Here is a 21,689-nt window from a genome sequence, read left to right on the forward strand (position 1 = left end):
CAGAAAGACCGGATCCAATCCAATCAAAAACAATGACTATACTAATTTGTCATATATAGATTATTAGTTGCTCCAAAAATAAACAAATAACGATTGAATTGAATGATGAATTATTTAATTTGAGACCTCTTTTTACTCTTTGCGAGGCGACTATTATAATCACTTTCAAAGCCGTTTAATTGCAGGTTATTAAGTGTGTCCGTCCGTGTGGTCGATAAGTTTCGCTAGTTATCGACCCCTAGCATTGGTTTCCATTGATTTAAGATTAAATAAAGGTGTCTATCTATCTATCTGGCTTTGATTTCCTAGAGGAATTGTTCTGGGGGACAAAAAAACAGGCCGTCATTTCTTATGCAAAAAAACATCTATTGTTTTGTCTCCCACTGATTTAGTAATTGTTTCTGGGAGTAGGGAAAAAAAAGTCGAAAACCACCGTCATCATAGATGATAAAAGGACTTCAGTCCTTTTATCATCCATGCCGTCGTACAGCTAACTCTAGAACTCTTCTTTAACAAACGTGTACTTGAAACTTTGAAACTTGGCACAAACAGGTAAAGATTATTTGTAACGAGTAACTTTGTTAGGAGAAGCCTGTGCAAACGGCGTTGCTCGATAAGTTTTGGCTAATTGCTTCTAGAGCTCAGCTTTGTGAAACTTTAAAGCTAGTCCACAACTCTTATATGAAAAAGTCGGCAGAGCTAATAATTTCTGCTCATGCAGGACCTTTTATCGTTGTGCTCTGAACGCATAAACACTTCTAGTGTTGTGTTGTAATCAGTGCATGTTCTGCTGCTGTGGATGTGACTTTTTGTTGGGTTTTGTGTTGTGTTGTGTTGCTTTTTAGTGTTGCTTTTGTGCTGTGTTATCTTGTTCTTTTTTGGTTTGTTGTCTTTTTGTGTTCTTTCACACTGTCTTGTGCAGTACTGTGCTGCTGAGTTGTTTTGTACTGCTATTGTCGCGCGTGTCGTGTTCTGTTGTGATTTATTGTGTTTTCTTGGGGTGCGTTGCCTTGCTGTCTTGTGCTATTGTGTGCTGTGTTAGATGTTGTGTTAGATGTTGTATGCTGGTTTGTGTACTCTTGTGTTGTGCTGCTGTTAAGTTGTCTTGCGTTGCGTTGTTTTCACGTATATGTTATATTATGTTAAAGATCATTTGGTGTTGTTGGAGTCCGCCATTAGAAAACATAACTTCTGACTCAACTATCTGCACGGTTTCGTTTTCCAGCCCAACCATGAATCGCTTCATTCTACTCCTGGTTGCTTTGCTATTCGTCTCCACACAAGGAAAGCCACTCTCACCAGTCTACCCTCCTCCACCTCCGCCTCCAACATCCGAGCCTCCAATGATACCTGCAACTCCATCGGGTTGTTATTACGAGGGCAAGTGGTACGCTCCTGGCTCAACAATATTCGAGAAGGGATCTGGCTGGTATTATGAAGCTAAAGGATGTTCTGAAGGCGGTCATATTTGGCATATGATGTCTTAGAGTTTCTGGACTAAATCGATATAGTAAATATGATGTCCTGAACTCTGTTCCTCTCTCCAGTCATAGTAATTATATGATAAAGAGAAATTGTTAAGTTATGTCTTAAAGATAGAGAGCCTTCCTTAAATAATTAAAAATTGCATAGAATAATATCTTATAAAACACCGCTTTTCTTTAAGGTTTTGCATGGAATTATTAAAATCAAAAGTCAAATGCCTCGTCGGTGTTTTACAATACATGGAGACCGTTTTATCAGGCCCAAAAGTAAATGACTTTAATGGCATTAAGGAACAGTTTGGGACACTAATAACTACTTAGGGGAGTAAGCGTGGCGTGACGACACTAAACACTTCTTAGGAATTCACGTCATACAAGCTACACGTAAGTCTTCTAGTGTTGTGTGAGGTCTCTGGCGTCCCCTCTAGATCTAGTGCGTTTTCAAAAAGGCCCAGATCCCTTTTCAAGTCACCAAAAACACATCAACAGTTCAGCGTCCACACTAGCGTTTTTATAGCATTTTCGCCCGTCCACACTAAAACGAAGCAAAAACGCAGACGAGATCTAGGACGATCGGGAATGACTCATTACTATCATCTGCGCATGCGTAAAACAAAGCCGTTCGTGTCAAATGTACGCGATTCCGTTGAAGTAAAAACTCTCGCTTATGGCTGACTGTTTTAGTGTGAAAGCAAGGCCTAAACACAGCAAAAAGTATGTGTAATGGTGCCGGCAACTTTGGGCAAATCGTACAGCGTTTCCATCCGTGCATCACTACTTTTTGCAACTGCATCGGCGATGTCACGCGAAACATCTGCACGAGTAGACATGCACAGTGCGATCTCCCCGTTGCAAGGAAGGTCACAGGCAACTTTTCGAATCCTCTGTCTGAACTTATCCATCAGTGTGCATTTCTAATAAGTGTGTTGTTGTTTTACATGTCACAAGCGAATGAACTCGGTCACTGGTCATGCTCGAACCAACCCCTGTGTGATGTTCTTTCGATCGTGGTTCTAATCCAAGACCCTTAAACATATTTAGTAACAAGTTACATAAAAGTGGCTGAGTTAATGAGTAGCGTAACAATATTACACCCTGCTTCTAGAATTCTCAGTGCATTTTCCATAAAAGGTGTTACACGAGACAATGTAAAGAAAAAAGAAAAAAAGAAAAAAGAAAAAAGAAAAAGAAAACCAAAACCAAAACCAAAACCAAAACCAAAACCAAAACCAAAACCAAAACCAAAACCAAAACCAAAACCAAAACCAAAACCAAAACCAAAACCAAAACCAAAACCAAAACCAAAACCAAAACCAAAACCAAAACCAAAACCAAAACCAAAACCAAAACCAAAACCAAAACCAAAACCAAAAAAAAAAAAAAAAAAAAAAACGAAATCTAAAACATTAAGTTGCCATGATTAATCAACAAAATGTCAATAGCGACAGGCAGCTGGGCGAAGGGGATCTAATCCTGCGACTATTTGTTCCCATTAACAACTCCTTTCCAGCCTCATGAGGTACTCACCACGTTCAACATAAAGAGCGCGTACAGCTAAGAAGTAAACCAAATCGATAAATATAAATGGAATTGGACAAAACAACTTTGGAAAAAACCAAGTTTCCATTCGTCGGCCGGAAAACTCGGGAGCGTTAATCCGTACCCTACCTATCAGGAAAACAAAACTACATGCATTTCCTTTGACAGTGTAGCCGTACGTATTCCAATTATACTAGAAAAACACATCAAATCCCACCAAAAACAAAGATTATATTTTGCCTTTAATAGGTTCTTAAATAATCAAATAATAATCAAATACTGAATCAAATAATCAATCATCCAGTTTAATTAATAATCAATTAATCTAAAACCTCTTTTTACACTTTGCGCCGTCAATTCGCTAATCACTTTCAAAGCCGTGTAATTGTCAGGCTAAGTGTCCTTCCGTGTGGTCGATAATGATTTACCGACTACTTGTTTATTTAGTAACTTTGTTTAAGGAATAATAATACCATGTTACAAATACCACTGTCTACCATTGAATAATTGGATTTTTTCCAAGCATTTCCAAAACGCGGACTGTCGTACAGCGAAGTACAGTACTTCTTACACGAGTGAACTTGAAACGGCCCTTGGCAGAAGCAGGTAAAAAAAGTTTTGTAGATGTATAATTAAGTAACTTGTTAGACGAAACTTGGTTCAAACGGTGTGTGGCTTCATAAGTTTTTAGTTTTTTATTGGGTTTTGTTTTGTGTTGTTGTTTCGTGTTTATTTTTTAGCTCTGTTGTCTTGTTCCTTGGTGTGTTGTCTTTTGTTGCTCTTTCAGTGTTGTCTTGTGCTGTACTGTACTGCAGAGTTGTGTTTTACAGCTCTTGTCATGCATGTCGTGTTGTGCTGTGCTGTGTTGTGTTGGAAGCGCTATGTCGTGTCGTGTCGTGTTGTGTTAGATGTTGTATTTTGTGTTGTCTTGTGCTGTACTGTACTGCAGAGTTATGTTTTACAGCTCTTGTCATGCATGTCGTGTTGTGTTGTGTTGTGTCTTGTTGTGTTGTGTCGTGTTGTGTCGTGTTGTGTCGTGTTGTGTCGTGTTGTGTCGTGTTGTGCTGTGATGGAAGCGCTATGTTGTGTTATGTTGTGTTAGATGTTGTGTTTTGTGTTGTGTACTGTTGTGTTGTGCTGCAACTTGCTGCTGTTAAGTTGTCTTGCGTTGCATTGGTTCCACGTATGTGTCATATATTATGTTAAATTATTTGGTGTTGTTTCAGTCCACCATAAGAAAACATAACTTCTTACTCAACTATCTGCATGGTTTCATTTTTCAGCCCAACCATGAATCGCTTCATTCTACTCCTGGTTGCTTTGCTATTCGTCTCCACACAAGGAAAGCCACTCTCACCAGACTACCCTCCTCCGCCTCCGCCTCCAACATCCGAGCCCCCAGTGCCAGCTACAACTCCATTGGGTTGTTATTACGAGGGCAAGTGGTACGCTCCTGGCTCGTTAATATACGAGAAGGGATCTGGCTGGAATTATGAAGCTAAAGGATGTTCTGAAGACGGTCATATTTGGCATATGGTGGCTTAGAGTTTCCGGACTAAATCGATATAGTAAATATGATGTCCTGAACTCTGTTCCTCTCTCCAATCATAGTAATTATATGATAAAGAGAAATTGTTAAGTTATGTCTTAAGATAGATAGTCTAGAACATTAAGGTAGTAGCTGAAGGTCTTATAAGTACATAAGTAGTGCTACCTGCAAATAAAACTTTTCATCAACTTTGGACCTCTGGCTATCTGCGCAGCTAAATAGCTTGCTACTATCGTGCAGGATGGAAGAGAATGACGCCAGGTTTTGATGTGGATCATAGGCATGTATGAGCCATGTAGGACACAGGCCTACACCCCAGGGGATGGGAGAGGGGGGATGGGGTGGGTGTGAAATATACTAGATAACCCTACTGCAAGTGGAAATTGCTTGCTGAAAATCAATCACCTATCCGATAAGGTCAAGAAAATTCGGCCTGGGATGTGGCTGTGAGATGTACTCTACGTAATAATTTCATCACAGACACACCCATTCAATCACATGCTCATCCGGCCTAATTCATGTAAGGTCTACCTAGGCCAAAATCAGGTAAGTGATATTCCAAAATAAGGTGAAGGATCAGGTGAATGGATACTATTAAATCGGGTGGATGGATACTCCTAAATCAGGTGAAGGGATACCCCTAAATCAGGTGGATGGATACTCTTAAATCAGGTTAATGGATACTCCTAAATCAGGTGAAGGGATACTCCTAAATCAGGTGAAGGGATACTCTTAAATCAGCTGAAGGGATACTCTTAAATCAGGTAAATGGATATTCCTAAATCAGGTGAAGAGATACTCTTAAATCAGGTGAAGGGATACTCCTAAATCAGGTGAAGAGATACTCCTAAATCAGGTGAAGGGATACTCCTAAATCAGGCGAAGAGATACTCCTAAATCAAGTGAAGGGATACTCCTAAATCAGGTGAAGGGATACTCCTAAATCAGGTGGAAGGATACTCTTAAATCAGGAGAGGGCCGGGATCTCGGGGAAGGCTACATCACGGGCGGAGAAGGAGCTCACAAAATACTATAAATGTATGTAATTTGGTCTGTGAGGGGGCTGTGAAATGCACTCTACGCCCGGGATGTAGTATTTTTCTCAAAACACACCACTCAATCACAAGCCAAGCCCGTTATTCTTTATCCTTCCAGTTGGTTGTATCATGAAGCAATCGTACACGAAACCGAGGATGATTAGAATGGATTTCTAACTGCTACAGTCATCATGGACGAAGCGACTAACAGTCGATAATTGAAATTTTATTTCTGAAGTAAAGTCGATGCTTGAAGCTTAAAAATATACTCCTAAATCAGGTTAAGGGATATACTCCTAGTCCCGGTAACGGAATTTCTCTCGCTAAATCATGTTAAAAAAAGGGATACTCCTAAATAAGGTTAAGGGATCACGCCTAAGTCAGGTGAAGGGAAGGCATTTTAGGAAGGGGTTAATCCTAAATCATGTAAGTGATGCAACTAGTTTAGGCGCTATTACGTGCAATAAGCTCATACGATCTGCTACAAATAAGAAAGGAATTGCTGATTAGACGAGTGCATGTCAATTTTGCCGTTTGGGACTCAGTTTAGAATAGCTTGTTGATTTGTTTGTGTTTCCTAGCTAGGCACAGGAGCGAACGATTCTCTCCATGGGTAAGAAACATTGCTCATGATTACAGACTTCTAGTCAGGAATTAAATGCCCGGAAGTTTTTACTTTTTGACTATTTCAACGTAAACTTAAAATTATTTTAATCTATTGAAAGTTTAAAAACATAAAAAAATGAATAGATAAATAAATAAATTAATTAAAATAAAAAAAATTAAAAAAAACAAAACAAAAAAACTAGGCATAGTTTTTAGGTCACCCATCCACCTTCTAACTTTGCTCAGCCGGACTTGACTTTTGTAATGCTATGGAAATACCCAAGTTTTATCCACTGGACCACGGTTTCAGGTAAATCAGCATAACAATAGCCTTGAAAACAATGCACCGAATAGACTAGACTTTTTAACATTATACTTTCAACCGATTCCGTGCGTGGCAGAGATGCAAGGGATTAGCCGATATGGTCTGGGGGCCGGCTGGTCTCTCCCCTGATGCTCCGGCTAGAACATTTTCTTGCGTAATTCGTACACCCAAGGGCAGAAGGATTTAATCGCCGTCAGGTCCGAAGTCCATACGCCGCCTCAGCTCTGCGGATGTCTCGGGGGTATGGCAAAGTGGAGTCGTTTTTTTTTTTTTTTTTTTTTTTTTTTTTTGAATTTTTATTGATTGGTTCGAACCCCATCGTATTCAGATGAGATTTCCTCTGGAAATTTCAAACTTTGGTAGTTAAAAAATTTGCCTATTGCAAATGAAGCATTTTTAGGCTTTTTTTTTTTTGTCAATATTTTGTTTGTTTAAAGCCAAGTATCCAAAAAAAACCCAAGATATATCTTTTTAAAAATGGCGTAGTTTTCAATAGGGAATGTGCACGAGTACGAATCTCTAGCACAAAGCATGATGGGAAACCGAGTGCTACACAAATTAGAACTAAGAAATCAATAGAATTATCAGAAAAAAATTGCTTTATTATTTTCGTCTGGGGAAATTCTTACTATATCATAGGAAATATCGAAGGAAAAATTGTCAGAGTAATTTTTAGAGGAGCTGAAAAACCGTAAGTACTCGTTTTCCCATCATGCTTTGAGCTAGAGAGTTGTACTCGAGCATTACATTGGCAATTGTGTTCGATAAGAACCAGTGGTGTTATGCCACTTTCATCAAATGCGCGAGGAGTCTTTCATTAATTTTTCTGGAACAATGGTTTTTACCTATACTAATACCATCTAGAAGGACAATAGGCCCTTTGCAGCTAGTGGTCACGTGCTTGGATACCGCTTAGCAACACAAAACTGGAGAGCAAGCCTTCCAGTAAACAAAAGTTGTAATAGGTCAAGCACGCGTGGTTTTATACGATAGTTTCATCGTTCAAAACGCTTAATCCTTTTGCCCTATCTACAAACACAGTAAGATAATCTTAAATTCTCTCCTTTGGACTCGATTTTTGGTTCGAAGTAACGATATTCTTCGCGTTATCGCGAAAAAATTGTCACCGCCGGCCCGCTCGACGACTGAAAAACATGGCGACTTCGCAAGGTATGTACTTCAAAACTCTCCTTTTTTTTGGTTTCTTTTCAATTATTGGACTTCTAAAATCTCTAAAATAACAGTTTAGATTGTGAATGGTGATCGATTGTAATTGGACGGCATTTTAATGGACGATTTGTTTATTTTTTGTGAGAGTGATTCCACGTCTAAAGTCAAGACTAACCCATGTTTACATATATTCGCTGTAGATGTTAGAACTCCCGACGAGCCATCACATACCAAGAAAAATTCTTCGTACCATTGTTGTGTTCCCTTGTGTAACGGAGATTCTCGATATCATCCTGATTTAAAGTTTCACCGCTTACCAGGCCGTGCAAGGGATGAGCAATTGAAAAAGGAATGGCTGGTGAAGATACGAAGAGATGTGGGCCCACACTTCAAGGTATATAGGAATCTAACAATATCAATGCACAATACGAATTGCCTGTGGATCTTTAAAAAACTGTAATGAAGATAAAAATAGTTGAATACAGTTACATTGTTATTAAAAGGACATTTGATTTATAATAGGTTAACAAAAGTACCAGAGTGTGCTCAAAACACTTCACTGAGGAAGATTACAATCCTCCCACTGATTCTGGACGTCAGTTGCTAAAAAGAGAAGCTGTACCATCAATCTTTGACTGGTCAACCAAATCCAAAGCAAGAAGAAAGATAATTCGACAAGTAGATAGGTTTAGGTAATGAATATCACATATTTCTACTTCAATACATTTCATTTAGACTTGACTGATGGAATTGTACTTGATGTTTATTTTGGTTTAAACCAAAATAATTTTATAATTTTAATAATTTAGTCTTTTATAATTTTTTATTTAGTGTGAACTGAGTGTGAACTGAGTGTCATCATAATTTCAAAACCTTTTTACAGAGACACTCAGACAGATGAAAGTGATGACAATGAAGATAATAGTCCCAGCACTTCTACAACCTTCAGCATGGATGACCTACAAGCACAAGTCCAGTCACTCAGAGCACAGTTCCAAGATGCACAAAAGCAACTTGAACAAAGTAGAAATGAAACTGCAGCTGCCCTCACTGAAATAAAAAGGGTTAAAGTTGAAGCTGCAAAAGAAATTGAGGACATTAAGAGGCAAGCTGCAGAACAATTAGCACTTAATAAATTTGGGCTTGAGAGATTTGGCACAGACAATGAGATCATAAGATTTTATACAGGTTTCCCATCCTATTTACATATTCAGTTCTTTTTTAAGTTTTTGCAGCCATGTGCTGCACAAATGACATATTGTTATGCCTCTGGAGAAAGAGAAAGTAGACCAGACTCAAGAAATATGCTTCTTGTGGATGAATTGTTTATGTTTTGTGTACGCCTCAAACTAGGTCTATTCGGACAGGATTTAGCTCATAGGTTCCGAATACATAAATCGTCAGTTTGCAGGAAATTGATCACATGGACTAATTTTTTGTATTTTCTTCTTGGTAGTCAAGTGATCTGGCCTTCAAGGCAAGATGTTGATAGGTTTATGCCAGAAGGTTTTAAAAAGCTTTATGCAAGCACACGTGTCACGTGTCACACGTGTCGTGGATTTGGTTGACCAGTCAAAGATTGATGGTACAGCTTCTCTTTTTAGCAACTGACGTCCAGAATCAGTGGGAGGATTGTAATCTTCCTCAGTGAAGTGTTTTGAGCACACTCTGGTACTTTTGTTAACCTATTATAAATCAAATGTCCTTTTAATAACAATGTAACTGTATTCAACTATTTTTATCTTCATTACAGTTTTTTAAAGATCCACAGGCAATTCGTATTGTGCATTGATATTGTTAGATTCCTATATACCTTGAAGTGTGGGCCCACATCTCTTCGTATCTTCACCAGCCATTCCTTTTTCAATTGCTCATCCCTTGCACGGCCTGGTAAGCGGTGAAACTTTAAATCAGGATGATATCGAGAATCTCCGTTACACAAGGGAACACAACAATGGTACGAAGAATTTTTCTTGGTATGTGATGGCTCGTCGGGAGTTCTAACATCTACAGCGAATATATGTAAACATGGGTTAGTCTTGACTTTAGACGTGGAATCACTCTCACAAAAAATAAACAAATCGTCCATTAAAATGCCGTCCAATTACAATCGATCACCATTCACAATCTAAACTGTCATTTTAGAGATTTTAGAAGTCCAATAATTGAAAAGAAACCAAAAAAAAGGAGAGTTTTGAAGTACATACCTTGCGAAGTCGCCATGTTTTTCAGCCGTCGAGCGGGCCGGCGGTGACAATTTTTTCGCGATAACGCGAAGAATATCGTTACTTCGAACCAAAAATCGAGTCCAAAGGAGAGAATTTAAGATTATCTTACTGTGTTTGTAGATAGGGCAAAAGGATTAAGCGTTTTGAACGATGAAACTATCGTATAAAACCACGCGTGCTTGACCTATTACAACTTTTGTTTACTGGAAGGCTTGCTCTCCAGTTTTGTGTTGCTAAGCGGTATCCAAGCACGTGACCACTAGCTGCAAAGGGCCTATTGATTTGTGAAAGTAAGCTTTGTCTTTTCAACTGGTATGGTAACATCGTCTCGCATATATCGACTTTACTAGAAATATCGAGAACTGGAAATTGAATCGAAGTGCCACAACGCGATATGTCACTTAATTATCAACCAAACGTTTGGATGTATTGTGTGGTAAATAACCATGTAAGACACAGGGGGGTAGAAAAGGCGCAAACTGGAAAAAACTGAAGAACCGGGAACAAATGTCCAAACATTCTGTTACGAATACCCTGATTAATCACGTATGTTATATAATATGTATATAATAATGAGGCACAGTTTCAAACTTGGAATTAAAGGAAAAGTTTCGTTGTCCCTTCAACAGAAATGATCCCATAAAACTGGAAATAGTTCAACGGCACACGAGGGAATTCACGCCGTACAAGCTACACATTTCTTTTAGGCCATGTATGAGGCCATGTCCAAACAACTACAGCAACGACAACGACAACAACAACAACAACACCATAATCATCATCATTATCAGTAAACGAAACAAAACAAAAACAAAACATACGAAAATGGACATGAAATGCTGCCAATAACATTATTTACTTCCATAGCTACGATAAGGTGAGCATGACTGATCCGAAAATCCAGAGTCCAATGAGAGATTGAATCCAAAATATACTAGGCTAGTATTTTTTTAAAATAAATTATTAATTAAAATTCAAAAAAATAATTATGAAAATATTTGATATGTTTTTATTATTTGATTATTTTATTTCAAACTCCAATCCTCCAAGCTGACTTGCAAAAACTGGTGCAACGAAAATCGGATGCTGTATTAGTATTCCTCGTATCCTTTCATTCCCAATTCTTCTTTTATCCAATTCTTTCTTTTAAATAGTAAAAACTTCCCCACTTTTTTGTAATCGGCTGTTTCGATTTTTTAGTATTTCCGGTTAGTGATGGTCACCCTGTGTTGACATTTTGAGTAAGATCATATTGCATATCGACATTCTTTTCTTATTCCGAGAAAAGCCATGTTGTTTGTCTTGTTTGGTCGTTGAACTGGTTAAACGAAGTACGGGTGAAAAACAGCATCATGATTAAAAACCCGGCTCCTGCTCCAATCCAAAATGACCTAGCAAAGAAAGCTTTTAAAGTCTACAACTTCATTCTCGGCAAAGGAGGGGAGTTAGATTTTCTAGAGCTGACGAGACATCCCTCGCCTTTGAAAAGCTTGTCTGGAGAAGAAGTACTACAATGGCTGGACGACTACGCCGAACTAAACGACAAAGAAGACGTGATAGAAAAGCCTTGTTTCGTCGTTAAGAGGAACACCGAGGGTAGAGCAACTGTTAGGGCTTGTATTAAGGCTAGACTTTGCCTGAATTATGATAGAAATGGCGCCTGTAAACATGAACCCAATTGCCTACAGTTCCACATCTGTAAAGGATTTTTGGAGGGACGTTGTGCTGACCCTAATGTCTGTTCAAGGTCTCACGACTTGATGGACAAAGGAAACTTAAACAAAATCCAAAAATATCGCCTTGAACATCTAAATAATTCTGCTGTTCGTAAATTAATTACGAGGAATCTTCCTTTCGTCTGTGAAGATTATGTGAAGCAAGAATGTACAAATCCCTATTGTCCAAATCTCCATCTTTGTCCACGTTTGGTGAAGGAGATCTGTGAGGACAAAGAAGAAGATTGCGTTTTGAATCTTTCTCACGATCTTCATTCTCCTCACAACAAACGTGTTTTCAAAGACTTTTTTGTCCCGGTGAAATATCTGTTGTGTAATATCCTTGTAGCTTCAACTACGAGAATTGATCCCGAAGTGAAGGTGGAGGAAGGAAAACGAAAGGGAAAAGTCAACAAATTGAATAATTTAGACACCAACGATGAAGAGAGGGGAGAGTTTTCGAAACTGGGTGCAATGCCACAGAATATTTTGCCAAATATGCCCGAAAATGTAAGCACGAAGGCTCCAAAAAACAAACAAAGACAAAAGAAAGATGGTCGCCCAGATGAAGCAAAAATGAAGAATGAAGAATTGAACATAAGACCTGGTCTTCTCCCAACTCCAGACTTAAAGGAGAAACTTCAGCAGAGGTTTTGGGGTGCTGGAAATCGCTCTAATATGCCTGCAAGCATGAGGAGAGGAGAAAATATACCAGTACCTCTCATGGGATTGCCTACCCAACATTATGCCCGTCCAGACTTTCGAGAAGCAGTCCAAAACATGCTTTTCCGTCAAGAAATTGAGCCCACAGATCATAGCATTAGAGGGGGCCTAGGGCAGAGAAGGGGAGGAAATAATCAACTTTCGCGAGGAGGGCGAAAATGGAAGAGTATGGATCATTTTTATGGTCAACCACCATCAGATCAGTCTTTGATTGGCCAAGAGGGCAGTAAACGTGGAGCCAGAGGAGCTAGAGGGGGTAGAGGAAGGGGTAGTTGGAGAGGATGTGGCAGAGGGACAGCGCTATATGAAAGTGGAGCTGCTCCTGAGATGGAATATTCATCTGCCGACTCAGTGAAGGAAAGTGATAATGTTTCTGAACCCTTGGTGAAATCAAGAAGGAGCGGGAGGCCCAGAAACAGGAAAAGAAAACCTAGATCTAATTCTGCTGATGCCGACAACGCAACAAATCTTGAAGAGGAAGAAGATGGAGAGGCTGTGGAAGAATTAACAGAAAACTTGATGGAATTTCAGTTAGAAGATGATGATGACCAGCAAGACTTGATTAACTTAGATGATGGTAGTGAAAGTGCAAATCTTGTAGATTTGAACTTTGAAGCTGATCCAGGGTTAAGCCAAACTTCTGAATCTCAAGCCTTGTGGGATTTATTTTCCCAGGACCAACTCTATGACAGTCCTCAAGATAAAGATCTTGATTCAATTTCTAACCCAGATGACAGCTTTCAATCAAATGAGCCATCAAATGCCTCAGTTGCTTCGGAAAGAGCTGTTTTCAACTGCATTGTGAAGGAATTTGGTGGGTCTGTATCATTTTCAGAGATATCAACTAGAGATGATCTTTTCAGTCCTGACTTCCAAGACCATGAAAAATGGTTTAAACAACATCCCAGAAGCTTTTCGAGGATTTACAACCCCAAGAAACAGCTGGTTGAAATTCAGGCATTTGCATTAGGTGCAAAAATGTGTTTCAAATACTGTGGAAAAGGGTGTAACAACAAATCTTGTCCCTTTTTCCACATATGTCAGGAGTTCATAGCAAAAGGAAGGTGTGATGAAGGATTTAGTTGTAAGAAGAACCACAACTTCTCTGATAATCATAACAAACACATCACAGCCAAGTTGTTTCCAAAGGAGAATTTTGATGATCAACAGCTACAGGCTCTGGTAAGTTGGATTCTAGTTTTGATGTTGGTAGTTTGTAGTGATCATTTTTTATGGGGAAAATTGAAAATTAAACCAACCATATTGTCTGTTGATTATTGTACAGCCAATGAAGATGAAAATACATGGTAACAACACTACATGTATAGAAAACACGTTGACTTCGACAGTTGATCAAAATTATTTATGTACCCACTCAGCTATGCCTAATGAAAACTGTTCATAACAGATAACAATAATGATAACAATAACAATAATGATTAACCGTTGACGTCATATCATGGTAAATAAGAGGACATTCCAAGCTAAACCACTTGAAATTTGTTAACTTTTCCACTTACTTTTCTGACGTCATATCATGGTTAATAAGAGGACATTCCAAGCTAAACCACTTGAAATTTGTTAACTTTTCCACTTACTTTTCTGACGTCATATCATGGTTAATAAGAGGACATTCCAAGCTAAACCACTTGAAATTTGTTAACTTTTCCACTTACTTTTCTGACGTCATATCATGGTTAATAAGAGGACATTCCAAGCCAAACCACTTGAAATTTGTTAAATTTTCCACTTACTTTTCTGACGTCATATCATGGTAAATAAGAGGACATTCCAAGCTAAGCCATCAGGAATTTGTTAATTTTTATGCTTATGTTTCTAGATCCAGTCCTCAACTCCCCAAGTCTGCTTAGACTACAACAATGGAAAATGCTCTCTTGGTAAACTCTGCACGAGGATCCACATTTGCAAGAGTTATGGGAAAAAGAGGTGCCCTAAAGGAACTTGCCACTTAATGCACAATAATGCGCTACTAACCCCGGCAACCAAAGGCATACTAGAGAGGTATAAAATCAAAGGCCCCCCACAGGTGAATGGGTACATCGTGGCCAAGACATTGTTGGTGTGCGATGACGTCGTACATGTTGATGAAAAACCACCAGCTGTGAAGAAAGAGCAAAGGAAAAAGTCTGAATCTACTGCATCTGAAAGCTCTTGTAAGTTAATCAGAATTTAATAAGTTTGATATATACCGTAATAAACTTTCATTTTCATCATAATCATCATCATTATCATCATCATCAATGAAAGCTCTTGTAAGTGTCAGAATTTACTAAGTTTAATATATACTGTAATTAACTATCATCTTCTTCATCATCATCATCATCATCAATGAAAGCTCTTGTAAGTGTCAGAATTTACTAAGTTTAATATATACTGTAATTAACTATCATCTTCTTCATCATCATCATCATCATCATCATCATCAATGAAAGCTCTTGTAAGTGTCAGAATTTACTAAGTTTAATATATACTATAATTAACTATTTAACAAATTTACGATGGTTTAGCGTGGTATGTCCTCTTATTTACCACGATATGACGTCAAAAGTTGGTCAAAATGTTATGGGCTCACGAGGCGTAAGCCGAGTGGGTCCATAACATTTTGACCAACGTTTGGCGTCATGTCGTGGTAAATAAGAGGACATACCACGCTCAACCATCGTAAATTTGTTTTTTACTACAAAACTCACAAAACTCTAGGAAATAGACTGCACGAAATCTTGCATGACGCCATTTGTTGGTATGGCCTCTTATTTACAATGTTTTGTAACCAATCAGCGTGCGAGAAAATTTACAATTGTGGTAAAACATCTTCTTCTTTATCATCATCATCATCATCATCATCATCATCATCATCATCATCATCATCAATGAGAGCTCTTGTAAGTGTCAGAATTTACTAAGTTTAATATATACTGTAATTAACTATCATCATCATCATCATCATCATCATCATCAATGAAAGCTCTTGTAAGTGTCAGAATTTACTAAGTTTAATATATACTGTAAGTAACTATCATCTTCATCATCATCATCATCATCATCATCATCAATGAAAGCTCTTGTAAGTGTCAGAATTTACTAAGTTTGATGATTACTGTATATAATTATACAGCTTCTCATTAATCCCATATAGGTAACTGTCCAATTATTTTCTTAATTGGACAGGTCTTGTTGATATGGGGTTAATTAGGCAGCTATATAATTAATAGGTAATGGATTTCATGCTCCCCAATCAAGAAATAATTAGACTCAAAAAATTCCTCTGACTGCCAAATTGGACTCGGCCCAAGGCCTCATCCAATTTTGTCAGTCCTTGGAATTTTTCTCGTCCATTTATTTTTTAATTGGACAGCATGGAGTCCTATTACATATACTAAAGTATTTAAATTTAAGATCATCTTTCCCCATAAGGGGCTCTTCCATAAAGTTCATTCCACATGCACTAATAATAATAATAACAACAACAACAACAACAACTGCTGCTGCTATTGTTGATGTCGTTGTTCTTCATGTCATCATCATCATCATCATCATTGTCTTTATCATTATCATCATCAACCCCATCATCATCCCCATCATCATCGTCATCATCATCATCATTAAACATGTTTATTGCTATTTATTAATATTATTGTGTACATCATCATCCCCATCATCATTGTCATCATCATTAAGCATGTTTATTGCTATTTATTAATATTATTGTGTACATCATCATCCCCATCATCATTGTCATCATCATTAAGCATGTTTATTGCTATTTATTAATATTATTGTGTACATCATCATCGTCATCGTCATTGTCATTATTTTTGTTTTTCAAATCCCATGTTATTTTTCCCCATTTTTATTTTCAGACCAAATTAGTTCCAATTTGCAGAGTCACATTTGTTTGAAATTTCTTCTTAATCGATGTAAGAAAGGCCCCAAGTGCACAGGTCACCATTGTCCTATGCCATACCAGTGGATCTACCTGGTGAACAACAAATGGCAAATGCTTAACGACAATGAAAACTTGAACCTTGAGAAAGTTTTCTGTAATGAGAGCCTTTCAGATGCACTAATAACTTTGAGTTTGAATCGTTCTTCATCTTCCTCTGTTGCACAGTAAGTAATGTTTTGAATTTATTGGTAATCAATTGTGGCCAACAGGGCAGAAAAAACAGGTTCTACTTTCGACGTTTATGCGTCAATAAGGTTTATATTCCATAAACAGGCTCTTTTGGGGCTGATTAACAAAATACCAAAATTTGGGGAAATTTAAGGGATGCGTATTTGAGATATGACGCCCTGAATGTTGGGAGAGATGATATTTTGATCAGCACAAAAACTAACATTTTCGCTAATACCTCAAAGTAGAATTGTTCGAGGTTAGCAGAATTTTGTGAAAAGTTTAAAGCACGAGAGACACGAATGAAGCACTAAACGTTTTTTAGCATGAATGAGAGTTAAAGAAAAAAATTGCAAAAGTAGCAGCCTTGTCATTTTTCTGCTTTGTCATTGTGGCCAGCATAGCATTAGTGCATTCACATCTCACCTCTAGGGTCTCTGGTTTGATTCCTGGACTCCCCGTCATGTGAGTAGTTCCAGAAAATTCTGAACATAAAAGAATGCATTTCTCTTGTTTCAGATCTGAACAAAATGAATCTTATTTCTACAAAGTGGATTTGGATGAAATGCAAATCAAACCACTTGACGAGGAAGGACCAAATTTCCCCCTCAAAAGGCTCTCTACTGAGTCAGAGGTTCATATCCCTGACTGTCCACTAGCGACTAAATGGCGCTGGCTTTGGAAAGGACCAGATGGATTTACAGAATATAGACCCCAAGAAGTAAGCACTATACCTTAATCAGAGGGTTCCATAATATATGAATGACAATCCAGTGTCATGACAGGCAGTGCAAGGGGGTTGGGGGGAGCATCATGAAACCCTTTCATACTATGTTCTCTTAGGCAAGCTATTTTGGGGGGCTGGGGGTGGGGCTTTAGAGGGGTGGTCATCAGTAAAAGTTTGGACTTTTGTGGAGAGTCAGAGCTTTTTATTTTCCTTGTTGTTTGCTGTTTGACTTTAACAGGAGGGGCATGACTTTGTTACTGTGCATAAAGGCGTGGGGAGGGGGGGTGGGGATAAATTTTCACACCCCACCTTGGAGGAAATTTGAAAAAAGGTCCCCCCCTGGAATTTTCAATTTTTTCCCATACAAACCTTGTAATTTTGTTTTTGCTCAGACCCCCTACCCCCTAGGAATTTCCAATTTTCTCCATGGTGGGGTATGGATATTTTCTGGAACCACACATTATAATTTACTTGATTTCTCACACTTTTCCTGTTATTCTGTTAAAAGGATTCTAAAGGCCCTTCATCTGCTACCATAGAGAAGCACTTTCTCGAAGGGCACAGTACGTTTGACTTTTACATAAAGCCATACAACTACAGACTCTATTTTCAACAGAAGCCTATGGTCCAGAAAAATCTAGACCCTACATATTATACTGAACGTGAGGTATGCCGAAGACCTCAATATGTCAGCAAACAAGAGTTTGAGAACATAAGAAGGTAAAATATATAATTAGCTATTTAAATTCAGGATGTCTGGGATTCAACATTCAACAGAGGTTTTATATATGACTATTGTTGTATTCTTTCTTTTAGCATTACTCACAAGTTGCCAATTGAGGACAAACGAGAATTACCCCAACTCTGGGTAAAGATGGCAGAGTGTCAAGAATTCCTTCTATACCAACTGAAAAGACATTCCAAGGAATTCAAAGAAATGGAAGCAAAGTTTTTGGGTTCCATTGGTGACAAGGTGGTTGTGATTAACACTATTGACAGAGTTCAAAACCCTTTTATGATGGAGAAATACCTAAGGTAACACTCTATTATATAATTATATGTATAGCAGTGGAAATGGGGATTCCCTGGTCATATTTTGGGAGGGGATTCCCTGGTTATGTTTAAGGAGGGGATTCCCCTCAAAGTAATGTATCTCAGGTAATACTATATTATAGTAGAGACAACATGTATTTAGAAGGGATTGGAGATTCCCTGGTTATGTGGGGAGGGGATTCCCTGCACAGGACTGGGGTTCGAGATCTTCCAAGATATAAATAAACAAAAATGCATTTTGGAAGAAATAAGGATTCCCTTTATGGGGACTCGATTAGGATAAGGGGATTCCCTTTCCTAGGATCTGGAGTCAGGTATCTCTCCAAGGTGGAAGATTAACTCAGATAATTGATTATCTTCTGTAGCAATTAGAGGCAAAATGTAGGTTGGCGGGAATGGGGATTCCCTTGGAATGCCTGGGCTTTGCTACCACAAAGAGATGCACTCCATAGGATTTTCATCTACTATCTGATTCTTTTCATTAAAAAAAAAACATACTAAAAAAGAGTATATTTGCTACCTGTTAGAAGAGTAACACCCCTATTCCTTCCTGAAATAAGATGTTATTTATTTTGATTCAAAGGAAGAAGACTCATATGCAAAAACTCTCTGGTGCCTCAAGTGATCAAAGCATAGACGAGAGGTTTCTATTCCACGGCACGTCACACCGCAACATACGTCCCATTTGTAAACAAAACTTTGATTGGCGCTTGTATGGGGAAGTGACGGGCAATATCCATGGTGAGGGAGCCTACTTTGCCAGAGATTCTTCTCTCAGTGATTGTTACTGCCCAGAAGATGAGGATCATCTTCGATACATATTTGTTGCCAAGGTTCTTGTTGGCTCGTACACCAAAGGTGATAAGAAATACAAGAGGCCTCCACACAAGGATGCCAATGACCCTCACAGTGACTTGTATGACTCCTGTGTTGATAAGATGGATAACCCTAAGATTTTTGTGGTTTTTGATGTCGATCAGTACTACCCTGCATATCTGATCACATACAAGCGTCAAGAGATAGAACACAGTAGTGGCCTTGATACAACTGTAACATGGTCCCCCATGAGACAAACACAGTTTCCTCCTTCTTCAACAAGATATGGCTATAGTGACTCAAGCTTGCCTTCTTCATCAATCCGTAACTATGTTAGATCAACTAGCGTACCATCAAACCCATATAGCACTACGGCACAAAGAGTATCAAGTAGTGACGCAGCATACCATATGCCCTCAAACACTCAGTATGCTACTCCTAGAATGGAAGGAGCAAACCTGGCATCTGCTATGGAACAACAAATGGAAGACTTTACTTATTCAGCTTCTAGTAAGAAGTCCAATCAGCAGAACTGCTCGGTTATGTAATATGTGGCATTTTTAATGTGGGCTTCCTGTGTCAACCTATGATCTCTGTATTTCCTGATTGTCAAGTTCAAGTTCAAAGATGACCTTACAGGACTGCTTGGTTGTGTAATGTCAGGCTTTCCATAAGCTATGATCTCTGTATTTAAAATAGTAATGCAAGAGTGAAGTCAAAACTGAAATGAAAGCCTCATTTCAGTGGTCAAACGACGATAAAAACACATTATTTTTCATTATATTTGTCTTGATTTGTATCCCTCTGTTTTTACCATGGTTCTAGAGACTCTGACAATCTTGCTCTAGTTTTTGAGTATTGAGAAAAGCTGTTCAGACAACAGCTGAGTTTTTTTTTGCCATTTTTGTGACCTCCAAACTACTTCAGCATGTGTCTCCCGAACCAAAAAGAGGCTCACTTAATATGTAGTTCCAGAAATTATCCATATCCCCCAATGGAGGAATTTTGTTAAACAACCCTGGGGGATGGATTATGGATTAACATTATGGATTTATTTTGTAGAGAAATACGATTAGTATCAAATACTATATATGTAGCAAAGGGTATCAATATATATATCTTTGAAACCAAAAAAGAGGTTAAGGTGACTGCCTACTTTTGGACAACTATTTAAACTTTTTTTAAAACTTCGATTCTCTGAATTGAAGTTTAATACTGATTCCAAATCTGGATAGAAAAATTGGATGTCTCGAGCTTGTTTTCAAGATAATCATCATTTAATGGAAGCCTACGTGTGAGCTTTTGGAGCAAAACTTGCTCCACCAGAAGTGATTAGAAAAAAATTAAGATTTATAAGATAATAGTTATTTGCAGACTATATGATTGCACGAATGAAGGCTAGTCAATCATTCTACAATAATACATGGATATTTTCGACAAAAAGACAGAGAGATACACTGTACATTGATTTGTCATATTTTGTGGTTTCAGCGCTCTTAAAAAATCTCATAAAGTCCAACAAAAATACCTACAAAAATCTATTTTTTCATTTGTTACTGATATAAAATTTTTCTAAAATGATATAACCTAGATTTTTAAGGGTTTTTTTTTGAATGAGCTATTAAAAAATAGAGTCCTGTGCAAAATGTGAGGGTTTTACCCTGTTGAAGCTCAAAACGCGTCGATAAAATCTTTTTTTTTTAGATTTTTCAGCAGTTTTTGAGCGCACGAACATCGTGGGCTCAAATCGAACGGTTAAAAGCAGGCAGTCACCTTAAAGGGTTAATAGGAGGTTCACCAGATGGAGTCATTTGACTCCCACTACCATGATGCTTGGTGAATTTCTTTCTTATTCAAATTCATATTGCCTTATGAGAATACAGTAGTTAGACAAATTGTGCTACTTGACTGAACAAAAGAAAGTGTCGAGGGAGTGTGGTTGTAGAGGCCAATGACACCTTCATGGAAAGGTCTCATTAAGGTAATAATTGGGTTGATTAACCTCGTTTGTGGATAAAATAGTAAAAAATGTTCAGTACTCAAATTATACAATAAATTGTTTTGTAGTGTAGGGTGTCAAAAAAGTCTAGTAAATTCCATTCTTATTGCATTTGCTTTGACAGATTGCTTCCTTATGCTGTGTAGTCTGTGTGCACCTAGTACTTGACCCCACCCATGGAACTAAAGAGACCAGAGGGGGAGGGGGGAGGGGCATGCATGATAAATGAAATCCTCTCATTTAACCCTTAGAGTGGCTCGCAATTCTCCGTCATGGATGCCATATGGTGGTATACTACTCTTCCCAGTAGACCGAGATCATTGTGATTTTTTAATCACCTTCGTAGCGTCTGTTATGTTATCCGCAAGTACATTTCAAATGGACCACGTGATGCCAATGTTGTACCACGATGACAAGCTTTTTACATCACGTGATTAAAACTTGACTGAATTTTGATCAAGTGGTGTAAAAAACTTGTCCTTGTGGTACAACATTGGCATCATGTGGTTGATTTGAAATGTACTTGCAGATAACATAACAGACGCTACGAAGGAGATTAAAAAATCACAACTACCTCGGTCTA

General features: G+C 38.2%; 2 protein-coding genes and 2 long non-coding RNA genes across 6 annotated transcripts; all 4 read left to right on the forward strand.

Annotated features, from left to right (window-relative positions):
- The first annotated feature begins 287 nt into the window (after positions 1-287).
- LOC148904478 (uncharacterized) lies at positions 288-1,700 on the forward strand. The gene is made up of 2 exons (XR_016118765.1): positions 288-552; positions 1,226-1,700. It is a non-coding gene; the product is annotated as an uncharacterized LOC148904478 (long non-coding RNA).
- Positions 1,701-2,999: 1,299 nt separating this feature from the next.
- LOC148904479 (uncharacterized) lies at positions 3,000-4,760 on the forward strand. The gene is made up of 2 exons (XR_016118770.1): positions 3,000-3,629; positions 4,307-4,760. It is a non-coding gene; the product is annotated as an uncharacterized LOC148904479 (long non-coding RNA).
- A 2,654-nt stretch (positions 4,761-7,414) lies between these two features.
- LOC148904480 (uncharacterized) lies at positions 7,415-9,791 on the forward strand. Of its 3 annotated transcripts, XM_089024420.1 has the most exons (4): positions 7,415-7,710; positions 7,911-8,104; positions 8,233-8,402; positions 8,594-9,791. In XM_089024420.1, the coding sequence occupies exons 1-4, from the start codon at positions 7,695-7,697 to the stop codon at positions 9,276-9,278; spliced, it is 1,065 nt and encodes a 354-aa protein (XP_088880546.1). In that variant the 5' UTR covers positions 7,415-7,694; the 3' UTR covers positions 9,279-9,791. The 3 variants fall into 3 exon arrangements, with proteins under 3 accessions (XP_088880546.1, XP_088880544.1, XP_088880545.1); XM_089024418.1 differs by lacking the exon at positions 7,415-7,710 and having other exon boundaries at positions 7,739-8,104; XM_089024419.1 differs by lacking the exon at positions 7,415-7,710 and having other exon boundaries at positions 7,740-8,104; positions 8,233-8,396.
- Positions 9,792-11,198: 1,407 nt separating this feature from the next.
- On the forward strand, positions 11,199-21,178 carry LOC116307082 (uncharacterized). The gene is made up of 7 exons (XM_031717222.2): positions 11,199-13,558; positions 14,217-14,550; positions 16,258-16,507; positions 17,031-17,232; positions 17,747-17,958; positions 18,055-18,273; positions 18,875-21,178. The coding sequence occupies exons 1-7, from the start codon at positions 11,291-11,293 to the stop codon at positions 19,653-19,655; spliced, it is 4,266 nt and encodes a 1,421-aa protein (XP_031573082.2). The 5' UTR covers positions 11,199-11,290; the 3' UTR covers positions 19,656-21,178.
- The last annotated feature ends 511 nt before the right edge of the window (positions 21,179-21,689 follow it).

Source organism: Actinia tenebrosa, unplaced genomic scaffold (genome assembly GCF_029948245.1).
Source record: "Actinia tenebrosa isolate PJP-AT-01 unplaced genomic scaffold, QUT_ActTen_1.0 PGA_scaffold9__36_contigs__length_13948895, whole genome shotgun sequence".
In the NCBI taxonomy this organism is placed as follows: Eukaryota; Metazoa; Cnidaria; class Anthozoa; order Actiniaria; family Actiniidae; genus Actinia; species Actinia tenebrosa.

Bases quoted from the DNA above. Each gene is read 5' to 3' on its own strand.
- LOC116307082 (XM_031717222.2), top strand. From the start codon at position 11,291: ATGATTAAAAACCCGGCTCCTGCTCCAATCCAAAATGACCTAGCAAAG. The intron at 14,551-16,257 runs GTAAGTTAATCA...TTTTATTTTCAG, and splicing joins TACTGCATCTGAAAGCTCTT to ACCAAATTAGTTCCAATTTG. The intron at 18,274-18,874 runs GTAACACTCTAT...TTTGATTCAAAG, and splicing joins ATGATGGAGAAATACCTAAG to GAAGAAGACTCATATGCAAA.
- LOC148904480 (XM_089024418.1), top strand. From the start codon at position 7,829: ATGGACGATTTGTTTATTTTTTGTGAGAGTGATTCCACGTCTAAAGTC. The intron at 8,105-8,232 runs GTATATAGGAAT...GATTTATAATAG, and splicing joins ATGTGGGCCCACACTTCAAG to GTTAACAAAAGTACCAGAGT. The intron at 8,403-8,593 runs GTAATGAATATC...ACCTTTTTACAG, and splicing joins CGACAAGTAGATAGGTTTAG to AGACACTCAGACAGATGAAA.